This window comes from Galleria mellonella, unplaced genomic scaffold, assembly GCF_026898425.1.
Source record: "Galleria mellonella isolate WM207_F2 unplaced genomic scaffold, CSIRO_AGI_GalMel_v1 utg171, whole genome shotgun sequence".
Lineage (NCBI taxonomy): Eukaryota > Metazoa > Arthropoda > Insecta > Lepidoptera > Pyralidae > Galleria > Galleria mellonella.
In genome coordinates, this window is record NW_026442014.1 from 1,757,540 (window position 1) to 1,783,103 (window position 25,564).

General features: G+C 35.5%; 1 protein-coding gene across 1 annotated transcript in view; it reads right to left on the reverse strand.

Annotated features, from left to right (window-relative positions):
• Positions 1 to 25,564, reverse strand: part of LOC113518075 (uncharacterized MFS-type transporter C09D4.1) — a 73,790-nt gene that overhangs the window by 19,399 nt on the left and 28,827 nt on the right. The window contains exon 2 of the mRNA XM_052892875.1: positions 7,462 to 7,686. Within this exon, the coding sequence (XP_052748835.1) occupies positions 7,462 to 7,686 (225 nt within the window). The remainder of the gene's footprint in view (positions 1 to 7,461; positions 7,687 to 25,564) is intronic.

Below are 25,564 nucleotides of genomic sequence, written 5' to 3' on the forward strand. Positions count from 1 at the left end.
ATAGGCAACGTGCTGAAGAAGGGCCAAATTAAAAGTACCCGTAACCGACGAGCGTGTATGACAAGATTGATGAATGTGGAAGAAGCGAAAGAGGTTTGTTTGAATCGAAGCATTTGGCGTTCCATTGTTTCTGCCTACCCTAATGGGAGACAGGCATGACAGATATGTATGTATGTATTTATTACAAAATCACCTATCATCCCTCACTAGTACCCCGCAAGCGTATACCGTTAGCGCAGGCAGGGTTACCATTCCATTATCATACATTAAAAAAAAACTATAGTACTCATAAGTAGATATTTTTAATTTCGTGATAATGATAACTGTATCATAACAACCCTCACCTCTTTAATTACCAAGAATTGAACATCACCTGATTTTGTATTGGATAAGGTAGATACCCAAATTTAGCGAGTCTCGATACAAAATTAATAACTATCTATGCGTAATAGTACCGACCACCTAACACGTGTTGATTACATTTTAATCACTAAACGTCATCTGATCACCTGATCACACGTTATCTAGTAAATATATTGATATATAAGTAGGTATATTAAATAAGTGTATTAATCAATTGAGTAGGTGTCTATAGTTAAATGTCCCATTCGTGTTTCAACCGTGAAGCAGTTGTGTTTGCATGGCTGTGTTTCGGTTTGAAGGGTGGGATATGGCGTGAATTTACAGGGTACAGAGGAATAACACCTAAGTCCTCAGGAATGTTAACGCATGGGGGGGTATCATGGGCGAAACAGTATACTCTGTTATGTCCATGGTACTGCTCATGTCTATAGGCGACGGTTACCGCTTTCCATCAGGTGGGCCGTCAGCTTGTTTGCCATTCTAAGTTACATAAAAAAGGAGAGATTAGTCCCAATTGCTAACAATATCCAGGTGACCTCCACGCGAGTCTCCCTGGTAACCGTCATGGTTAGTTTGTTATGATAGGCCAACGGGCTTGCGGTCATCCTCATCTCTCATCACCTCGCCAATGTATACCGATAGCGCAGGAGTTGTTATTCCATTTTCACCTATAGAACAAAATATTCCTCACATATAGGGTTGCCAACTATACCATTTTTCACTTCATTATACTTTTTATTGTTGAACAAAAATAAAATATACGTATTACTGTTTTCAGCATCAAAATGCTTAACACTATAAGTGTTGGACTTAGATGCTCACTCAATTTTTTTATTCAGTCAGAGGGTGCTCAAGGCAGGTTGAATTAATAAAAAAATTAGCTCCTCATTTATTTTAATTTTAGTTACAATTGTGGGGAGGCATATGAAGTTTTAAAAAGGTTGTAAATTAATAAATTGCGCGAGAGATTAAAAAATATGTATTTAAAACCTTAAATTAATAAAATACTGTTCATTTTTCTAAAATACTGTTTTAATATTCTTCTCAGACCTAAATGTACTTTATTTCTTGTAAAAAAAGTTGGTAACCCTATTCACGCGTTGCCATACCTAATGTATATACAATATTTAAATAAGGCATGAGGGAAAATACATTTGGATAGGGGGGAAAGGGATTGTTAGCAATGGAGTTTGACAGCTCCATTGCTAGCAATATGCCTTATTAGGTCGACCTCCACGTGGTTCCCTCTGGAAACCATCGTGAACAATTCTTGTTGAATTCGTCACGATGGGCTAACTGACCTTCTTCATCCTCACCTATCATCCTTCACTGGTGCCCCGCCTGTGTATACCGATAGTGCGGGTGGGGTTACAATTCCATTATCATCCATTAAAAAAAAACATTTGGATAACCTGTTTCAAGGTCAATGCACATACAATCATTAACACATTCCAGCCTGCAAGGTAGACTAGACACCGCATTACGGCTTGACATTACGATGATATTTATATCCTTGTTGTTAGAGTCTATTCTCCTCAATTATCCATTGAGCACAAAATTGTGTCAGACCCAGGGTCCCCTCTTTACGTCTACAATTGGATAAACGTTTCCGCATGGATTTATATCTGAGACTGTATGATAAACAACGTTGGAAACTAATGGCGCTATTGTGAAATAAGCCATTCCTCTTAATATATGTTTGTTTGAGAAGTTGCTCAATAGAAATGCGTAAGGAAACTGGCAATCACAGCAAGATGCAGTCATGGGCATCATAGTATCACGGACATAACATCACTCCCTGTCGATGGCGAGGCGTACGATGGTAGAAAGTGGTTGCATCATATTGAACAATTCCTCTGAGCACAATCCGTTGTACAAGCGGTAGAACACGCAGAGTGAGGCAAAATCTCTCCTAAGACATAAGGGTTCGATACAGCTTGTGAGCCTGGGATCATGGACAATTCTCATAGCTCGTCGTTGCAACGAGTCGAAAGATTTAAGCTGGTAATTAGGTGCTACGGCTTGTAGGCTAATTCAATTGTACATATGTATGTACAATTGAATTAGCCTACTTCTTCACATCTTTCTTCCTGTCTGGTATAGTCATAACATTTCTTCTTACGTATGTACTAAGAACAAGGAATTACATAGAAGGAGTGATAAAATTATCAATACATAGCAGGCTAGTGTACAGAAAATGTTATACGGCCGTATAACCCTACCAAATTCAGATACAGCCTACTAGCGTACTTTCTACATAAACTGTGTCGAATATATGATCTAGTAATGTAAAATTTGTCACTGACAAATAATTGACATATCAAACATTTTCTATACACTAGCCTGCGTTGAATTGAGAAAAATAGCAAATAATGGTGTATCTTTCGTCCTCTTTTTACTAATTATATTTGTATAAGAAGAAAAGAGGCAACCATATGATTTACAATTTTTATTTTATGATTCCTTCTATGTAATTCCTTGTCCTTAGTGTATTTTCGCTGTCTTCCTCTCTACCTTGATCGCTTGTCTTGTACACTCCTTATTAATTATATTTTTCTATCTTTCGTCTGTCAAGTGCACTTTTAATTGTAAATACCTACTTATATCTGTGTATACTTAGATATATGTATGTAAATAGACAAAGCTAGTTGCTCTTACATATTAAGCCAAAACAACTAGAAATCTATTGCAATGCATTGTGCATTTTTTAACATTAGTGACTTTGCTTTACAGTTACTAATATAATGCGAAATATGTATATGCAGTGGAATTCGTCCCACTCGTGTTTTCCATTCGTGTTTCAACCGTGAAGCAGTTGTGTTTGCATGGCTGTGTTTCAGTTGGAAGGGTGGCGATATGGCAGTGAATTTACAGGGTACAGAGGCATAACACCTTAGTCCTCTGCAATGGCATGGGAGGTATCATGGGCGAAACAGTATACTCTATTATGTTCAAGTTACTGCTCATGTCTATAAGCGACGGTTACAACTTTCCATCATGTGGGCCGTCAGCTTGTTTGCAATTCTGCAACCTTATTAAATATTGCAGAGCAAAAAGGACGTAAGCTAATTTTGTTCTCTCTAAAATTCTGTAACGATCAAATACTTGCATAATTTTCATATTCCAAATTATTCATATGAATTTCAGAGGAAAAATTCACTGCATAACCACTTTTAAATAAATTTTAATTTTGTTTATGTTAATCTTTGTTAGTATGACGCGTGCATATTCACGCTTATTTACGACAAATTTAAACGGAATCATACATAAGACACCAGTCTTAGTGAAAACCATTTTATTCACTTCCTGAATACACTCAAATCGATGTTGCTGTTATGAAACTTCGACTCTATTAGCATAAAATTAGAGAACATAATTCAATGCTGTACCCTTATCTGTAGCGAGCAGGTCTTGGGCACTGAATAAGTAAATAATTTTAGCAATATTTACGGACTCCTCATTACCGAGTAAGTGTTCTTTTATCGTACCTCGCAAATAGGGTTGCCAAGCCTCGAATTAACCAACCCGGAAGAATTTTATGTTTAAAATTTTTATCAAGGGGTTATTAAAAGGAAATCATTAATTATTATTTTTTTAATTTATATTTATTTTTATAATAATCATTAATTAATTCGTTTTTACTAATGAAATACTCATTCGACTTGTTTCTTTGCTCCATACTTGCTCTATCATGCTGATGACGCGCTCGCATGAAGCATTAAAGACCGCAAAGCGAGTGAGTAGCGACTAGCAAGCGACAAATGCATTTAATTTTTAGAAAAAACCGAAGAAATTATTGCACTCCGGGAGGTCGGGCTGTTAACCATTATTACCGGAGTCACTCGGGCAATTCGGTAGGGTTGGCAACCTTACATACAAAGCCCATCACGGGAGGAATGGAGACCGAGAGTGGGCGCGCAGCATATACCCTGCGCGCCTATAGGAAGTCACCCTTCGATGGGTCTCTGGCGGTGTCCCGGTAGACTTCAAAGCGGGAACCCGCGGCACCGTCGCTATTATGAGATGGGAGGTATATCGTCAGGTTATTTAGCCGGTAGGAGTCCGGCAGTACCCACACGGTCCCTAAGCTGTGTGGGTCTGCATGATGCATTTTTCCTGACGTAAAACAAAAAAAAGAGTGTTGGCAATCCTACTCGCGAGTGACGCTTATTAAATTTTATTGAAGGACAATGGTAAATAGAATTAAGATTTATTTATTCTTTTAGATAAGAGATTTGTAACATAACGTGTATGGATTAGTTACAAGAGGTTTAAATGCGAATTTTATGGCAATAAAAGATACGGATTTATTTAATAATAAAGACCTTGGTATTATATATAACGAATTAACTAAAATAAATAACTTGTTTTTCTGTGTATTCTCTACGAATGTAATCAAGAAATAAATATGTTATATATCAGTACTAGATATAGTAACTATTTTTTTTACAACACACGGGGGCAATCGAGCATGCGGTTCAACTGATGGTAAGTGACTACTGCCGCCCATGATCACCCACAACACCAACGGCATTGCAGGTGTGCTGCCGGCCTTTTAAAAAGGAATATGCTCTTTTCTTGAAGGTTACGTTGTCGTATCGGTTCGGAAATTCTGTTGCTGGAAATTGATTCCAAAGAGTGGTTGTGCGTGGAAGAAAGTGCTTTGAAAAACGCACTTTTTATTTATTTACAAACAAACTATCTATTTTATTTATAACTACTTATTATGTAAAAGAAAACTTATTAATTATATAAATTCATTTGAAAGGATGGATGAATGATCCATGGTTGGATGGATGAATGGTTCAATGGATATTTGTTATTTTTTCATGCAAAAACGTGTGCGTATTTCTACCCTGAAACGTACCAGTTGTGTTTGCATGGTTGTGTTTCAGTTTGAAGGGTGGGATATGGCGTGAATTTACAGGGTACATAGGAATAACACCCGAGTCCTTAGGAATAGCACCGCATAGGGGGTATCATGAGCGAAACAGTATACTCTGTTATGTCCATGGTACTGCTCATATCTATAGACCACGATTATCAATTTCCATCAGATGGGCCGTCAGCTTGTTTGTCATTATAAGTTGTATAAAAAAAAAAGAAAACTATTGAACGGATTTGAAAGAAACACGGATAGGTTGTATCCTAACTTAGCGTATAGGATATTTTATGTACTGTTCTATTAAGTAAATTCGGAGGAATTAATACATCTTTTATAAATCAATCAATGCATACTACCTAGTGAAGTCGACTTATAAAAATAAAAATCATAATCTTTACAAAAAAAAATCTATTAAAAAACTTCGTGAAACATAGAGAGCCATAAAGAGATTAATGCTCGGAATAATAATAGTAACAGCGAATAAGAACCGAGAGGATCAGATAAACTATTGAGGTCAGAGAAGTAGTAGAAAAAGCAGTGTCTTTTTGAATGGGTTAAAATGGAATTGTAGCCCCACTTGTGCTATCAGTATACACTAGCCGGTCACCAGTTATATTAGGTGAGGATGAATGTAGATCAGTTGAACCATCGTGACAAATTTGACTAGAATTAACCACGTCGTCTTCCAGGGACAGGCCGAATCGATATCGATCTGATATTTTGTTAATAACGGTGCAGACCCCATGGAGTCTAAAAGTTCCATTACTGACAATTCCTTTCTCTCCAAAATACTGTTTTTTTTACTATTACTAACAAAAACTACCCTTTACTACTAATAATATCTATTATTTGCTCATTTCCATAAGCAGGCGATATTGTAAGAATAAAGCAAAATAGTTGAGTAAGAAGGATGCTGAAATGAAGAGGCTCTGGCCTTATTGTCGCGATAGGGGTCGATCAGCCAAAATATGATCGAATGGCTTTCGGTATTGGTTTTAAGCAGAGGTGAAGTGGATGCAATTGGCAAAGAATAGACAGGCATGGGAACATGGAAAGAAGGACACTATCCGAAGACCGACGAGACAAGGACTACATAGATAGATCTTTTACAAATAAACTAGCTTTTACCTGCGAATTTGAACACGTGACACGTTCAGTGACCAAGATAAAAAGTAGCCTATGTCCTTCTCCATATAGCACGTGTACACCAAATTCTATAGAGATTGGTTAGGCCATTAAACCGCTATGAGGTAATAAACTCACTTTCGCAATTTTGGTAAGGACCTTACAAGTGGACAAGAGTAGTACAAGATATTAAAATGTATGCCTTTGGGGCAAGTTATAATTAGTTCATGGAAGCTCTTGTACTCGAGTTACAAAAGGAAACGTCGATAATCCCTAAAGTTTCCCTATAAAGTCTTCGAGAGCGTCTCATTAGCATACTTACACCGATCGGAAACCGAGTTGCCAGCCTTTGTTCGGGACAAGCCTCCGTTAAATATTCCATTAAACCTTGATTAACACTCATATCGAACGTTGGTAAACCCATTAAATTCATTTCGAGTAGCTGCGAAATTGAGTTTTTAGTTTGGAGCATACCTAAATAGAATTTGGGAGATATAGATGACGCATGGAATAAATACGCGCTTTTTTTATGCAACTTATAATGGCAAACAAGCTGACGGCCCACCTGGTGAAAAGTGGTAACCGTCGCCTATAGAAATGAGCAGTACCAGTACCATAACAGAGTATACTGTTTCGCCCATGATTGCTATTCCTAAGGACTCAGGTGTTATACTTCTTTATCCTGTAAATTCACTGACATTCCAAGAAATGTCTTAAAACCTAATTTATGTCATTTTAACAGTTATTCTTGTTAGCTATCACATCGTATGATTAACTTTTTAAATGATGTAAATGAAATGGTATTTGCTGTATCAATATACGCTGGCGGAGTACAAGTGAAAGACAGTATATGCGGTGACTCAGGTGAGATAGTCCACTGTAACTAATTCATCATGAATAAACCACAACGGTTTCAGAGCACAGAGTATGTAAAAGTCCACGTGACACTACACCTATTGCAAACAATGGGGGTGCTAGATTTGATAAATCTCCAACTTCCACCAGAAAGTTTAATTCGCGGTGAGGACACCGTGAATTAAACTTTTACAGAAAATAAACATACTGTATTTCTCGAAAATAAGACTGACCTGATTTCCAAACACTCCAACACTGCAGGCAGAGGAAACTTGATCAGCTCCAAACCACACGGCTGCCAGGCGAGGTGGTACGTTCAGGATGAAAACTTGTGCGATAGCCACTACAGTCTGGCCAGTAAAGCCGAGCCAGAACATATCTTGTGGAACCGAGAACACCTTGAGCCATGATCCGGCACAGGTTCCGAAGGCGCCGATTATGGTGGTTACACGAAGGCCCTGGAAATAATAAAAAAAAATGTTACGTTTAAGGCATTATTAAATAATTAGGGAGAGACTTTGTGGAAAAGACATTTACTTTGGCACGTCTGTCCTACTCTACGTACGTACATACGTGTTTCTGCTACTAAATCCCCATGCTTGCTTTGCTGTGGTTTGATTTGAAGGGTGAGATAGGGCAATGAAATTATAGGGAGATACGGAACCATGACAAAGTTCTCAGAAATAGCAAAGCATGAGGAGCACCATGATATCATCGGCGTAAACATATTTTTAACATTATAATTTTAAATTGATGATTAAAAACTGCATGTAAGTACCATGCAGAATTAAATTTAAACCACTTGTGTTGCAGTTCTGTAAAAAATAATTTATTGTAATCCTTATATTTATTTTACTGTATTTCAATAAGAAATATTAATTATAGATTTAGAGATTTTTTTATACCACAAAGGTGGCAAACATATAGCCTGAAGACAAAAAGGCACTGTAGCCTATGGACGCCTGTAACACTAACGGTACCACGTGCGCGTTGCTGACTCTAAAGAAACCTTAATATACTCTTTTTGAAGAACCCCATACTGTACTCTCTAGGGAAAAACACGGCAGGGAGCTCTTTTCACAGTTTGAGCCAGAGATAGGGAGAGAATGGTGTTTCGGAATCGACACGACTGTTTCGAAACTACATTTTTTATTATATTTCTACATGTAATGAAATGCTTTGCGAAAAGCGGAAATGAGTTTTTTTCAGCTCAACTGTAAGTCGAGATCAAAGGGTGGGTACTTTCTTTAATCAGGGTTGCCAGATGCGATTATTGATTTGTACGCAAAAGTATTTTTTTTCTCCAAATTGCTTTCGTTTTCGTTCACTTTCAGCCAATTACACACTATACACATTTTCACTACATTTAATAGAATAAAACGCGTGGCCTCTACCTTTTCTAATTCTTAAATTATATATTTATTTATTTAAAGGAACACCAACAGCATATTGCATTATAACACATATAACAAACATTAAATATACATACAATATTAATGCACATGCCTGTTATAGGTATTCACAGCATTTACTTTAACATAATATATACAGTGCGAGAAAATGAAGTAACAATTATAATGAATTAAATAACACTGGACTACAAATATTTTAAAAGTTGTTTTAGTAGTTATATACCTCTGATTTCTTTACCTCATGTTGTTATCTTCATTAATCTATTATTGAATTTATATACTGCTATACAGTTTATAAAATACCAAAACTGTCAAAATAATTAGCCAAATTTCTTTACGTCTATTTCATTCGTTTCCAACTATTTCATTTCTCAAAAATCTCGCGAACACAACATTTTTAGTTAATTTTAATTTTTCGCTTTGTTTATACATATTTTAAATACACAATCAGGACTTAACGTTATGAAAAACCTTTGTAGATAAATAGAAACTAACAATTAAGTCCTGTACCATAACTTGGAATGGCAAACAAGCTGATGGCTCACCTGATGTAAAGTGGTAACCGTCGCCTATAGACATGAGCAGTGCTATGGACATAACAGAGTATACTGTTTCGCCCATGATACCCCTCTGAGGACTCAGGTGTTATTCCTCTGTACCCAGTAAATTCACGCCATATCCCACTCTTCAAACCGAAACACAGCCATGAAAACACAGCTGCTTCACGGATGAAACACGAATGGGACTATATTATGACGTGGTGTAATCCACATCGAAACGTCGCCAAAAAAAAAAGTAAAAGTAAGAAGTGTTTGCTAAAACATTTTTACTTAAAATTGGAAAAACACCCAATGTGGCAACCCCGATTTTAGTCTATTTTTCTTTCAGTATTTGTAAACAGTCTGTCCCTAAAGTCCTTAATAGAAAATGCAAAGTGGTTTCGAATACCTTCGATCAACACGGTAAGTATTATCGATTGAGGCGACCACGTAAATGAGCATTAAGTACTGCAGGAACCATTATTTACAAAATTATCACAAAGTATGCATTTAAAAGTTTACAACTGAGTAAGATTTCCTTATTATTATGTGCATGACCTAAGCGAAGCGGTAATTACTTGAATAGAGATTAAGATAAAGAGTTCTCTGCGCAAACACGTTTTTACCTGTCAACTATGAGCTAAATCCTTTTTGCTTTGCTCGTTAATTAGAGAAAAAGTAAAATTAACTGCAAATACCTCAATCTACAGATAAAATTTTATAGGAGACACAGAAAGCATCCTAATTCAGAATTTATTACTAATATGATGAAATAAAAAGTAAAAAAAAGTTAGTATTAACAGATATTACCACATTTTTACCAGAGGAAGTCTTTGTACAAATGTCGTTTGCTTGGGTACCTCTGTCCCATTCGTGTTTCAACCGTGAACAGTCGTGTTTGCATGGCTGTGTTTCGGTTTGAAGGGTGGGATATGGCGTGAATTTACAGGGTACAGAGGAATAATGCATGCGTTTATATTAAAAGGGACGTTGTCTTTCCTGTTGCCTGTCCCTCGCTCTCCCTTAGTCGTCTCTACACACTCCACACGGCCAGATAAACAAATTGTAATCATAGACTTTAAAATTAAATAAAAAATCAAATTATTTTAGTAGAAAATTATTAACCACGATTTCAGAGAGACAGCGTGTAGACTTTTTGGTACATAAACAGTTAAAATGACTCGAATGAAATTTTGTACATAGACTATTCTAGAATAGATAATATATTGAAATAATACAATGACTATTAAGCATTGTATTGTTGATTCATATAATTGATTAGAAGTACTACATATCATTGGTAATAAATTGGTAATATTATCGATAATCAAACGTAAGAATGCGCTTCTAATGTTATTGTTAAATTTATTAAACTATTGTCACTTTACCATACGATTTTTTAAACATTTTCATTTGTATAAATCTTGTCCTGACCATTACCAACACAAAAAAAAAATAAACAAAAAGGTGCAGTTGTTCTGAAATTAGGATATACATAACGGGTCAGTAATTTTTGCATAAAAAAACCAAACTTTCATCCGTCCATTGTTACAAAATTTCTCATTTTTATCCAGGCTTTTTATCCCGAATATATCTCGGTCACGCGGACGAAGTCGCAAGTAAAAGCTAGTATAGTTATCTACTCGTAAACACAACCTCGTGGTAAAAACATCAGTGAAACTGAAGTACCCACGCGGATAATTTTTGTACAGGTTTCTTCTAACGGGAAAAGTTAAACTACGAAATTGCAATAAAAAAAGATTGCTGGAGAAACTGCGTAATATTGGATTAGAGATACCTATAACAACGTGGTATGTAGTAGGGGTTCGCGTTCGAGCATCTGGTGATTTAATTAAATGCAGTAAGAACTGGTTCGATATTATCTTGTGTTAAGAGCTTTGATTATATAGATAAGAGCATCGAGCATTAAAAACATGTCAAAATTTAGTTATTTAACGTTTGACTGTTTTTTTTTTTATCAAAACTAAACACTTTTCTTAGTGTTGCCAGTAATTGGATGAAAAAATTACCAGATCGTGTCGATTTTTTAAATTTGAATTAGGAACTATTTTTTATGATATAATTATGATCTAAAGATATAATATAATAATTAATAATTAAATTAATGCTTAAAAAATAATTTACATGTACTCATTAAAATGGCGGCCATTTTTAATATTTTAAAACAAAAATATATTTTACTGTCCATTCTGAGATATATAATTAAATATTTTTTTGCAACTTAGAATGCTAAAGAAGCTGACGGTTCACCTGATACAAAGCGGTAACCATCGGGTATAGACATCAACAATTCTATAGACATAACAGAGTATACTGTATTCAGTAATGATAAGCATCATTATGAATCATTATTCATTGTTTATTTTTTCTTTCAAATATTTTTTTATACCACTGGCAAACAAGCATACGGCCCACCTGATGATAAACGGTTAACGTACCCTAAGAACGCTTGCAATACCAAGAGCATTACGCGCACATTGCCGACCCTGAAGAGACCTCTTTACCCCCCGTTTTGAAGAAACCCATGCTGTAGTCTCTTGACAAAACCTCGGCAAATAAAATATTCGTAAGAATATTGTATTTATCAATTTAATATTATAATATAAATTTCTTCCACATACTTAATATTAACTGTACCACAGATAATATAATACTATACTAACTGTACATACTGGTAACTTGATTCATGCACACATGGATAAAAATGTTGACCTGTTTTTGGCGCAGCATTTCTTTGGAGACATTCTATCTATATAATCTAAGGTTAGTAGATATATGAGTAATTGTGTATTTCCTTCAGTATCTTATTAAACTCTGGTACCATTCTCATATGTTACGATGGTTAATCTAATTAAGGAATATTATGGGAATGTACATTCCCCTGTATTATGTTGTATGTTCATATACGTTCATATATCGTCAACTATGAACCAGTTTTAATCATTATTTTTTTGCAATCTACAAGGATTTTTTTTTTTAATTGGGATTTGATGTGCGTATTTTATTGCCAGAAACATACTGTCATGTAACATACATTTATTGGGGGGAAGGAATTGTTAGTAATGGAGAGGTTAGTTCCTATCGCTATCAATATACCTTAACAGGTCGACCTCCACGCGGTTCCCCCTGGAAACCATCGTGACTAATTTATCGTTGAATTCGTCACGATGGGCTAACTGACCTGCCATTTCATCCTCACCAATCATCCCTCACTGGTGCCCCGCCAGTGTATACCGATAGCGCAGGCGGGGTTATCATTCCATTATCATCCATAAAAAAAGCATACATTTATTTTATTTTATTTATTTATTTCTGTATTGCATCAATATTTTTTTTTCAATACTTTCATGTCCCTACTTCTATGTAGCTAAGCTCTCTATTGGAATATTCCGAAAAGTTACGAATTTCGGACATATAATTCCGCGATTTATCTATTTCTTTTTTTAATCTAATAATACATGAGACGTCCTATAAAACTACGTTTTTTTAGAGTGCACAAATTTAGTTAAATCTGTATTTGCAGTTTGTATACAGTTTCAGTAGTATCAGATACTCTTAGCAACTAATGCCTTATTCATAATAGTACACAAATTTTCAAAAAGATCCTTCAAAAAGCGTATTTTAGCCGACATTAAAAAGGAGTTTACAATCATTGCGACTAGTTTTTATATGTTACAAATATCTAGACCCTTTCTGAGTATTGGCTGATGATTATTTTTTAATTTAAGTCTATTTTTAAATTTACTCTTATTTTTGTCTTGCACAAATTTTTATATCAAAATTAAATATTTATTATATGTTGAACAATGTTTTCACAATGTTACAAGTTTGAATGCTAAATAACGATAACCAGTTATTTAAGTTATTTTGCATTCATTTTCATTGAAGCTGAAATAACAGTTATATCCGTGTCGAGAGTTCTTATCGTGTCATTACGGTTGTTGAAGGGCCTGCCGACGACGAGATAATGGTTTATTGATTCGATTAATTAAGATAACGCTTTTATTTCTTTAACATGACTATTAAAAACGTGCACCACAACACGTTATAACTGTGTTAAAAAATAATTTAACAGTTCATATATGCTTGCACTAGTTGATTGTCACGTAGACCCTCTTGGAAACTATTGTGGTTAATTCTTGGTGAATTTATTATAACGGGCTACTTTTCCTTATTTCAATTTTACCTATCATATACCTCACTAGTGGAGTACTAACCAAGCCTGTCTAAAACATTCGTTCAGGCGGGATTACCAATACATTTTCATAGCGGAAAAGGAATTGTTAGTAATGGCGTCTAACTGATCCATTGCTAGCTTTAAATTAATAAAACCGTCAAAATAAACTCAATTTGTTAACACTATATAACAATTAAAACAACCAAATATCCACCAATGTGCGATGTATCCCGTAAGCAACGCATATTAGGCTCCACCTTAAGGGAACTAGAGTTTCCTGTTAAAAAAGACTGATTGCTGCCAATACACCCTATCAAGTCGACCTCCACGCGATTCCTCTTGGAAACCTGTTTCCAGGGTGACAGAGTATATTGCTGCATATATTGCGTGCTATGGAGCTGTTACAATATGTTATTCACAATCCCTTTCTTTCCATTAGTATTACTTGAATATAGATATTATTTGTACGATACCATACCAGAGGGAGACTTTGTACAAAACTCGATTGCTTGGGTACCTCTGTCCCATTCCTGTTTTAACCGTGAAGCAGTTGTGTTTGCATGACATTGTTTCGGTTTGAAGGGTGGGATATGGCGTGAAGTTACTGGGTACAGAGGAATAACACCTGAGTCCTCAGAAATGGCAACGCATGGGGGGTATCATGGGCGAAACAGTATACTCTGTTATGTCCATGATACTGCTCATGTCTATAGGCGACGGTTACCACTTTCCATCAGGTGGGCCGTCAGCTTGTTTGCCATTCTAAGTTGTATAAAAAAAAACGAACAAAATTTTCTTTCGTGTACGTCATCTATTCCAACTTGCACAACATAGATGTCACAACAAACGTTCCCGCCAAATATCACTATATGTCATAAACATAAGTTGCTGGAAATGGGGAGAAGGGGTCCCGTAGGAAATCGTGCATAAATACACTTAGCGTAAGTAGGATTCCGTGTCAACAATCAACTTAAGTTTCGCAACTCTTTGTTGTTGTGATAAGTATCACAAATTTTGATTGAGAAAAGTGGATAAAAAACTAAGAGTAGACTAATTCCCATTGTTAGCATATATATCCTATTGATCCTCCTCATAGATCGATGGATAGGCGGGGGGAAAGGGATTGTTAGTAATGGAGACTGGGAACTCCATTGCTAGCAAAATACCCAGCCAGGTCCACTTCCTCGCGGTTCTCCCTGGAAAGTATCATGGTTAATTCCTGATGAATTCATCATGATGGGCTAACTGGCCTGTTTTCATTCTCATTTATCACCCTTCACTGGTGCTCCGCCAGCGTATCCCGTTAGCACAGGCGGGGTTACCATACCATTTTCGCCCACAAAAAAAAATCCTAACAGCGGTTACCAAAATGCCAGCCAATGTGGCAACTACTGACAAAACCCGCAATAAGGGGAGGCCTATGTTCAACAGTGGACAGTCGTCGGCTGATATGATGATGATGACAATGATGATATCCTGTCAGGTCAACTCCCACGTGGTCTCTCTGGAGACAATCGTGGCGAGTTCCTGATATATTTATAATGACGTCAGGACAACTGACCTGAATTCATTCTCACCTATCATTTCTTACCGGTAGCCCATTAACGTAAATTAATAGTATAAGCCATCTAGACGTATTAAAATACTATTGTAAACGATTAGAACAAATTACAGGTGCAGTGTAATACGTATTTTAGATAGATAATTTTTTAAGTTTCTAAAATAAACCTATGGCTCACTACACGTTTTGGAATACAGTAAATGTGGTGAGTAATTTATAAATAAATAAATAGATAGATAAGTACTCTTTATTGTTTCTTTCAGAAAATTACAAGATATAAACTTATTATAGATACAAACAATTACAAGATAAGATACCTCGAAGATAAGGTGAAGCTGGCATCCAAAAAACTCGGTGTGCTCAATAGAGCGAAGCATTACTTCACGCCGGATCAGCGATTAATGCTTTACAAATCGCAAATCCGGCCCCATATGGAGTATTGCTGTCACTTATGGGCGGGAGCACCTAGATACCAGCTTGAACCCTTCGACTCAGTGCAACGACGAGCTATGAGAATTGTCGATGATCCCATGCTTGCAAGCGGTATTGAACCCTTAAGTCTTAGGAGAGATTTTGCCTCACTCTGCGTGTTCTACCGCTTATACAACGGATTGTGCTCAGAGGAATTATTCAATATGATGCCTACGGCCACTTTCTATCATCGTACGGCTCGCCATCGACAGGGAGTTCACCCTCATACCTTACAGCCTAAATGGTCGCGTACAACGCGGTTTCAGAGATGCTTTCTCCCATGAACACTCAGGTTATGGAATAAGCTCCCTGCCGAGGTTTTCCCGAGAGACTACAGCATGGGGTTCTTCAAAAGGGGGGTAAAGAGGTTTCTTCAGGGTCGGCAACGCGCGCGTAATACCTCTGGTATTGCAGGCGTTCATAGGCTACGGTAACCGCTTACCATCAGGTGGGCCGTATGCTTGTTTGCCACCTCAGTGGTATAAAAAAAAAAAGAAATAATCACAATAAGAAAACAATGGGCGACCTTATCGCTAAAAGCGATCACTTCCAGACAATCTTTGGATGGAGAAGAAATTACAAGACATAACTATATTATAGATACAAACAATTACAAGAAATAATCACAGTGAGAAAACAATGAGCGTCCTTATCGCTAAAAGCGATGCCTTCCACACAATCTTTGGATGGAGAAGATTAATTATTTAGATTGCATACATTCCGTAGATTTTCATAAAGCTCCACTGGTGTTGAAAATGGCTGACAGTTATTAAGTCAGCTCCGGCATTCGAAGTGGCCGTTTGCAGTCAAATTACTCGGTACATTTGCACTGTATAATCAACATGATCGTCGCTTTAATGCGTAATAGTATACACATGGATTACTCGGTCAGTCCCAAATATTTGGGGATCATTTGCATGGTTATTACATTTGTAGTAGGAGCTTTAGTAGTGGGATTATGGCTGTATTTAGAAATAAACGCAGGTACGACAACAACAAAACACCTACGAGTTGGTAATTTTTTAATAATTGATAATGGAATGGTAAGTCTATCTGGGCTATTGGTATTCGCTGGCGGGCTACCAAAGAGTGATAAAGTGAGGATGGAAACAGGTCAGCTGGTTGGGTTTCCAGAGGGAACCGCATAGGGTATATTGCTAGCAATGGAACTGTTAGATTCCCATTACTAACAAACCTCCCCCCCCCCTTCCTTCCCTATGAATAGATTATAAGACAGCAATAAACTCACAAGTTTATTTACTCCGCAAAACTTCTATACTACTAATATAATAAATTTGAAACTTTGTAAAGATGTTTGAGTGTCTGTTACTTAATCACGCTTAAACAGCTGAACGGATACTTTATATGTATACAGATTCACGCGGGCAAACCCGTTAGAAACAGTTAATCATGAACATAATAATAATATAACAGAGGACCAATATCTATTGGTCCTCTGTTATATTATTATCAAGGGCTATAAGTCCCATGATTTTCATGGGACTTATAGCCCTTGATTGCAAAAAAAAAATTGTGAAAATCGACTCAGAATTGATACACACATTAGGTGCACAAAAAATAAACGTGCGAATTTAAAACCTCTCGTTTTGCAGTTTAAAAAGTAATGTCACGTATAAAATTGAATGGTTACTGCTTATTTAAAAAATGGCCGACCTTTTCAAATATTTTCAAGTCATAAAACTGGCTTATTTAAAATGACTTTTAAAATACATAAAAGTGAATTACTGAAGATAAGTAAAGGTGAAATTTTCACGATGGAAAAAGGTTACGAACTCATAAAACTTATTACGCATTAAGCTACCTATCTTTCAGCTCCAGACCACAGCTATGAGACTGTTAAACTGCACCTAAACAATTTGAAAACTACGTATATGAAATACCCAGTTTATATTAGAGACGAGATTATATGTAAGATTCGCATAATTAAATTAAATTACTGGGTACAGAGGAATAACACCTGAGTCCTCAGGAATGGCAATGCATGGGGGGTATCATGGGCGAAACAAATTTACACAAATTTACAAATTTTAGGGATCGAAACCAATTGTGTGACAGTGACGGAGGATTGACGTTTAGTAAAGTGTGAAAGAGATTACGAATGTGATTGATGAGATGTGTGCGAGCGAGATATTAGATGAGTGTACTTATAAGGAGTAAGTAAGATAGAGAAATAAATGCAGTGTGAAAAGATCACGGTCTTTCACTTACGCACATGTTGCCAACCACCCTTAGACATGCATATAATATTGTAAAGGGCAAAAACCATTAGAGAAAGAGAAGGAAACCATATACCAAAATATTTAGCAGATAGAGATGTGGAGTTTTTAAAAAGGTATAATAAGGTTTCTTAAATATTGATAAAACGCGCTTTACACCTCTGGTTTTGCAGGCATCCATAAGCTAATGTAACCGTTGGGGGGAAGGAATTGTTAGTAATAGGGAGGTTAGTCCCCATTGCTGTCAATGTACCCTATCAGGTCGACCTCCATGCAGTTCCCCCTGGAAACTACCGTGACTAATTTATCGCTGAATTTGTCACGATGGACTAACTGACCTGCCTTTTCATTCTCACCTATCACCTCTCATTAGTACCCCGCCAGTATATACCGATAGTGCATGCGGGATTACCAGGCTATTTTCACCCATTAAAAAAAAAGTAACCGTCTATCATTAAATGAGCACTATGCTTGTTTGTCACTATAGTAATAAAAATAAAAGACAGAACCTTTCTCTAATGGGAAGGTCCTGAGTCCCAACAATGGGATGTTTCATGTAAATTAAAGTAAATTATATTTAAAGGGATTTTTTTTATTGTTGGGAAAGCAAACGAGCGACGGTCATCTTGATAGCTAACGTCATCCCTGGACACCTGCAACATGACAGGAGTTGCTTGTGTTCTTTTTATTGTTTTTTTTTTAGTATATTGGTAGAATTAACCATAATTGTAGGGTAAAAAGGGCGTAAGAGTGGAGGTACTGCGCTACTTCCAAGGAGTTTACCGCTCAAAAAATTTTTAGGCGGTATTTACCAATAAGTGATTATTAGAAAGGGAAAAATTGATTCAGAAAGAATTGTGTATTTTGAAAAACAATGAAGGACAAGACGACAAATGGTAATGTCGAACAGTAATTTTAAAATTATATCAAAGTATATGTATATCAAAACATTTCGAGGCATTATCAACAATAGTGAATGCAAGTGGTAAAGTATAGAGAGAGGCGTCGAAAGATGGTGGGAAAATGGAACCATTAAGGGTGATATACCATAGATAGACAGACATTTTAAATTCACAGTTGTTTATATAATTAGAAACGCTGGCAATGCACAGAAAGGGGACCGAAAGTAGGTATTATTATTAATTTATGAACAAAAGTGTTTTACAACTTTGAAATTCAAAACTTCACGAGAGAGACAACTTGAAAATTATAATGGGATAGATTAATAATGTAACAGACGGATGCAACGATAACTTTTTTATTTCACTCTTTATTGCAGATGTTGAAGAATAATTCTATTATTAAAGATTTTAATTATTTTATATATCAATTAACTTTATGGACACTCACTATTATATATGGTTTCTTTCATATATGTGCTTATATTACTTGCATACACCCACTCTAACTTGCCTACCTCGCTTTGAAATTAAAGTTTTTGTTTATTTATATAAATAAAATCCGTTATTGGCTGTATTCATAAGAGACTTAGCATGTAAGTTATTTTTTAAGAGCTGTGGATTTTTGTATAAAATAAAATAAAAAAAAATATAGAAAATAAATATAATACTTCAGTAATAATGTACATTAATATTTGATCTACTGATCAAATATTGTAATATAGGAAAACTGTGATTGTTACAGCCTATGCTGTAAATACTATAAATGACGTAGTGGGGTAAATTGAAACAGTCATGCTCGCTTTAAAATTTAAACTTGTAGCGGCGTGGTGGGCCGGGTCGATGTGCTCCCTCTAACATGGTTTAGTGCAATGATGGCCGGCTCATCCGTCATACTCGTGAACGTTGATAGTGGTGAATGATGTTCATAGTGGTGTTATATGTATAAGCAACTTTTATTAGTGAGACCAACCTAATAGATTTATTGATAAAAGATTCATATGTACATATTAAAGTTGTAAAAATAACCAGACTGACTTACGTCTTTTTATCGGAAATACGCTAACTGACCTGCCTATTCATTCTCACCTATCATTCTGTATAACAATGGTGCCATTTTTTTTATGGGTGAAAATGGTATGGTTTCCAGGGGGAACCGCGAGGAGGTTCACCTGGCTAGGTATATTGCTAGCAATGGGATTCTCAATCTCCATTACTAACAATCCCTTTCCCCCCACCAAAACAATGGTGCCATTAGAGCGTTCCGTCTTAACGGTTATCGATTTATTTAAGTGATTGCCCCATTGCCACTTCACCTTAGTGATTCTTCAAACTATATTTGTATAGGTCTACATCAATATACCATGGATGAGATACATCTAGATGGAGATTAAAGTCAAATACAACTCTATTTTTAGCTGACTCGTCCTTTTTTTATACTAAACGGTTAAATGCTCCATAGCATGTCATTGTTATATAAAGTTCTAAATGTATGATATTAAAAAAAAAGTGCGAATTACTTTGTTACTTATTAATGTCATAAATGTGAAAGTTGATAAAGATATTTCAATGTTTGTTATTTAATCCCGCTTTAATAGATGAACTAATTATTTTTTACTACTAATGTAAACTATTTTTCTTAAACTTTCTTAAATTTTTATTAAACTCACTTTTCCATTTATAAGGATATATAAATAACGAATACGTAACATGATCTATAACCTTTTATTTTTATACCACTGAGGTGGCAAACACGCACACGGCCCACCTGATGTTAAGTGGTTACCGTAGCCTATGAACACCTGCAATACCAGAGGTATTACGCGCGCGTTGCCGACCCTGAAGATACCTCTTAACCCCCATTTTGAAGAACCCTATGCTGTAGTCTCTTGAGAAAACCTCAGCAGGGAGCTCATTCCACAACCTGAGTGTTCGTGGGAGGAAACATCTCTGAAACCGCGCAGTACGCGACCATTGAGGCTGTAGGACATGAGGATGAACTCCCTGTCGATGGCGAGCCGTACGATGGTAAAAAGTGGCTGTGGGCATCATATTGAACAATTCTTCTGAGCACAATACATGTACAATCTGAAACAGCTATAAATACACTATGTATGTAATAGGTGTAGGTACAGAAATGAAAACATGTACCTATAGCATTATAGTACTGCAATTTGTAACAGATGGCGCCAACCGATGTGAGTTTAGAGCCTTTGATTTATTATTGGTGACAGTTTCTATCTGAATTTTCATGCAAATTTGGATTGCCACATGAATATTCATTTAAATATTAGTCATATATCGTGGATTTGTTGCAAAAAATGAGCATATAAAAAGATGTCTCTTTAGACATATCTTTAGTATTAATTTCTTCTTTTTGTTTTGTAAGTACATATTACATTTCGTAAATGAAAATAAACGAGAAAATTCGATTAGTATTGCTCATGACTAAGGGTCCCGGGTGGTCTCGAAACTAGTCGAGTTTTTTTCGACAAAAATACTTATACGTAAGTTAATGCAGTCGTTACTACAATAAAATATCGCGACCTTATAAAAATAAAACGAAATAAATAAAACTATCACCTCCTATATCTGTATGTTAAATTGTGAATTTTCAAAAATGCTACAACAAGTGCAATATTCCCTTATTTATCCCTTTAAGATAAAAATAATTATCGCTATTTATATAATTTTTTTTTATGATGGGTGAAAATGGTATAGTAACCCCGCCTGCGCTAACGGGATACGCTGGCGGAGCACCAGTGAAGGGTGATAGATGAGAATGAAAACAAGCCAGTTAGCCCATCATGATGAATTCATCAGGAATTAACCATGATAATTTCCAGGGAGAACCGCGAGGTGGTCGACCTGATTGGGTATATTGCTAGCAATGGGATTCTCAGTCTCCATTACTAACAATCCCTTTCCCCCTTATTTATATAATTTGAATATTTAATATGGATTCGTAATTTGTATCAACTTCGTATTTCTTGTCATAAGAGCTGAATTGTTATTTTGGGATCGAGATTAGCGGATTAAATCGTATAAAATAAGTGTTCAAAGTAAATACATGAAATGACAACGAGGTAAAATGGAATGGTTTCAATTCATGAAGATAAAAATTTATTTACACAGGTATCTTTTGTGGTAGGTATGTATATCGAAAAATAAATAATAATCAATATTTTGTAAATAACAATATTGCATATTTTTATACAACTTAGAATGGCAAACAAGCTGACGGCCCACCCGATGGAAAGTGGTAACCGTCGCCTATAGACATGAGCAGTACCATGGACATAACAGAGTATACTGTTTCGCCCATGATACCCCCCATGCGTTGCCTATCCTGAAGACTCAGGTGTTATTCCTCTGTACCCTGTAAATTTACTGCCATATCCCACCCTTCAAACCGTAACACAGCTGCTTCACGGTTGAAACACGAATGGGACAGAGGTGGCCAAGCAAACGACTTTTGTACAAAGTCATCCTCTGGTATATATAAATATATATCGAATTAAAATAATTATCACTTCAAAACGTAAATAGAAAGAAAAGAAAGAAAGAAAGAAAACATTTATTGACAACAACAAAAAGTTACATACATTATGAATTAAAAAAAAAAACTTTACATTTATTATTGCCAACATGGTCACCACTCAGCATGTGCTGCAGCAATTTAATTGCTACAGCGCTGATATTCTGTGGTGCCCATACGTGACATTACGAACGACGACAGCAAACATACGCATATATATATATATATACATATACATATATATATATATACATATATATATATATATATACACACATACACATACACACACATACATACATACACATACACACACACACACACCCATACACATACATATACATACATACATACACTTAACTGACAAGATATACCCATATAGATATGTACAACAATAATACAATAACAATACAACAACACTATATTATACAACGAAGCAGCAATGTTATGCAATCACAAGGAGTTACATGCTTTTTGTAGATTTAAATAATAGTTTTTAGCATATTTTTTAAAAGTATAAGTTGTTTTTAAATTTCGTATGGGAGGCGGGAGGTCATTCCAGATCTTGGAAGCTGCATATTTGAACCCTCTCTGAAAACTTGCAGTTCTATGTCGTGGTACCTTTAAACGTATAGAAGCTACTCTTAAATTATATATACTATGCTCTTGCGCCCACGATAATTTATCGTAAAGGTATTGAGGTTTACCTGTATTTATTATATTAAACACTAAACATGCAAGATGCAACTTCCTACGTGAAAACATTTTCATGATACCGGCATTGTTTAAGAAAGGAGTAACGTGATGGCGCGGAGGAATGTGATAGCAAAACCGGGCACATGCATTTTGCACTCTTTGGATCAGTCGTTCAGTTCTAGACAACAAGCAGGGGCCATACACTACATCACCATAGTTTAATTTGGATAAGACAAGAGCCTCACACAACTTTTCCCTAGTAGACACAGTTAGATATTTCCGAAATCGATATAGCAACTTAAGACGATAGAAACAGACTTTCACCGTTTGCATAATATATGTTTCAAAACGAAGATGAGGATCAATGACTAATCCTAAATTACGTGCTTCTTTTAATTGATCAATAGGTTTATTATTGATTTTAATACATGGTTTATGTCTTTCTATATCAGCTATCGACTTTTTTGTCCCAACAACCACAAACTTACATTTATTAGGATTAAGCATCAAACAATTTTTATCGGACCAACTGGAGATACGATCCAAATTTTCATTTAGTTTTTTAATGGCACATGCTATGTTACAGGGATCAAAATGAATATAAATCTGGAAGTCGTCCGCGTACATTTGGTACTCACAGCCTTTAATACAATTAATAATATCAAAACAATATAAAGTAAATAAAAGTGGACCCAATATTGACCCCTGGGGTACTCCTCTAGTTACATATTTAGATTCTGAGTAACATTTTGTACCATCCATTCTTTGAGTTTCTACAATTTGAGATCTAAGAGTAAGAAAACTTCGAAACCATTCTATTGTTTTAGAATCTAATCCAAGGAACGACAATTTTGTAATAAGTAGATTTAAATTTATGGAATCAAATGCTCGTGTATAATCAAGTAAAACCAAGATCGTACCCTTTCCCTGATCTTGAGCTGCAAGAATGCTGTCAGTAACGTCTAATAGAGCTGTAGATGTACTAAATCCAGGGCGAAATCCTGATTGTCTGGGGGGTAATAATCTATTAGCCTCTATATACCGATATAGCTGTTTATGTACTACTCTTTCTAAAATTTTAGATAGACAGGGTAGTAAATTTATAGGGCGAAGGTCCCCAATACTAAGAGGAATCTGTATTTTAGGAATAGGTTTTATAATTGCTGTTTTCCAAACTTCTGGAAAAGTTGAAGTTAAAATAGATTTGTTTATTATGATTGTAATAATATCCAATGTATACGGCAGAGTTAAATTTATCATTTTTAAACTAATTTGATCTATTCCTTCCGCTTGGGAATTTAATGAATTTAAAATACTAGCTACTTGGTGTTCATCTACAGTTGTTAAAGTAAATGCATTTGTAATGGTTTTATTGAATTCATAGTATGTTAAAGCCGATATTGTAACCTGATTATTACCTGGAATATTTATAAAATGTGCATTTAACGCATCAGGATTATCACAGAAGTCTGACAGTTCTGTTGATCTTGTTTTCATCAATACAGAATTTCTCAAATTATTCCATAACGTTTTCGGTGTTCTTAGACATAAGTTTATATTATTTTCAAAGTAAGCTTTTTTTTCCTACCTATGTGAGTTACATCCTGAAGCTTTATACCTTTTATGACTTTTATTTCTAAGATGTATCATTTCTCTTATAGTATCAGTTAACCATGGTTTGGGGCAATCCTTAATACATATATATTTTTTAGGTGCATGTAGATCAAATAAATTAGTAATACAGGCATTGAAGGTGTTTACCATTTCATTTATATCATCTAACTTACGAAAATGACTCCAATCTATACTTTTGAGATCTTTGTAGAAATAGTTAATCAAAATATCATTGAAAGGCCTGATTTTAAGTAACTTTGGAATTATTTTGTCTCTTTTAAGATCTAGCTGTAATGTTATAAAACTATGGCTGCCCAGCTCAGGTATATGATTGACACTTACTTGTTTTACTCTTGTGTTTGTGCATGCTATATCAATAAGAGTCTCACTATGTTTGGTAAAATGTGTAGGCTCTTTTATATGTTGTGTCAAATCAGTATAATCTAGAAATTCTATCAATGATTTGCTCTTACTATCTTTAAGATTTAACAGGTTGACGTTAAAATCGCCTAGTAATACCATATGATCATAGCAAGAGAAAAAAGCACATGATTCCGTCAATGCGTCCAAGAATACATTAACATCAAGCCACGGAGGTCTGTAAGCAGTGCCTATCACTATGCTAATGCCATTCAAGTGCAAACTAAGCCACATTTGTTCGATTTCTGAAATTGGATTTAGACATGTTTTGACACGTAAGCCTCGTTTCACATAAAAACCTACGCCACCGCCTCTTCCACTACGTATAGTTGACGGACGAGGAGTATGTCTTAAAGTATATCCAGGTACAACCGGAGCCCTACCCTCTTCTCCCTGTTTTAACCATGTCTCATTTATTGCAATAATATCTGGGGCCAGCTGGTTAATAGTTACAATAAACTCATCGTGCCGAGTACTTAAAGAACCTGCATTAAACAAACCCAATTTAAGAAATTTATTAGTGAATTTTACTGTAAATAAATTCCACAAGAGAGATACAATATTCAGAACCACAAAGACGTATAAGATATATTATATGCGGATGTAAAGTTATCATTTTAAGTGCCAATATATACGACTTTTTACCGTAGGTGATAACAAAGAATTGTAGTATAATATACCAGTACATCATATTATAGAAAGTTGGTAAATATTGGTATTTATATTTATACATTAAATAACATAAGTTGCT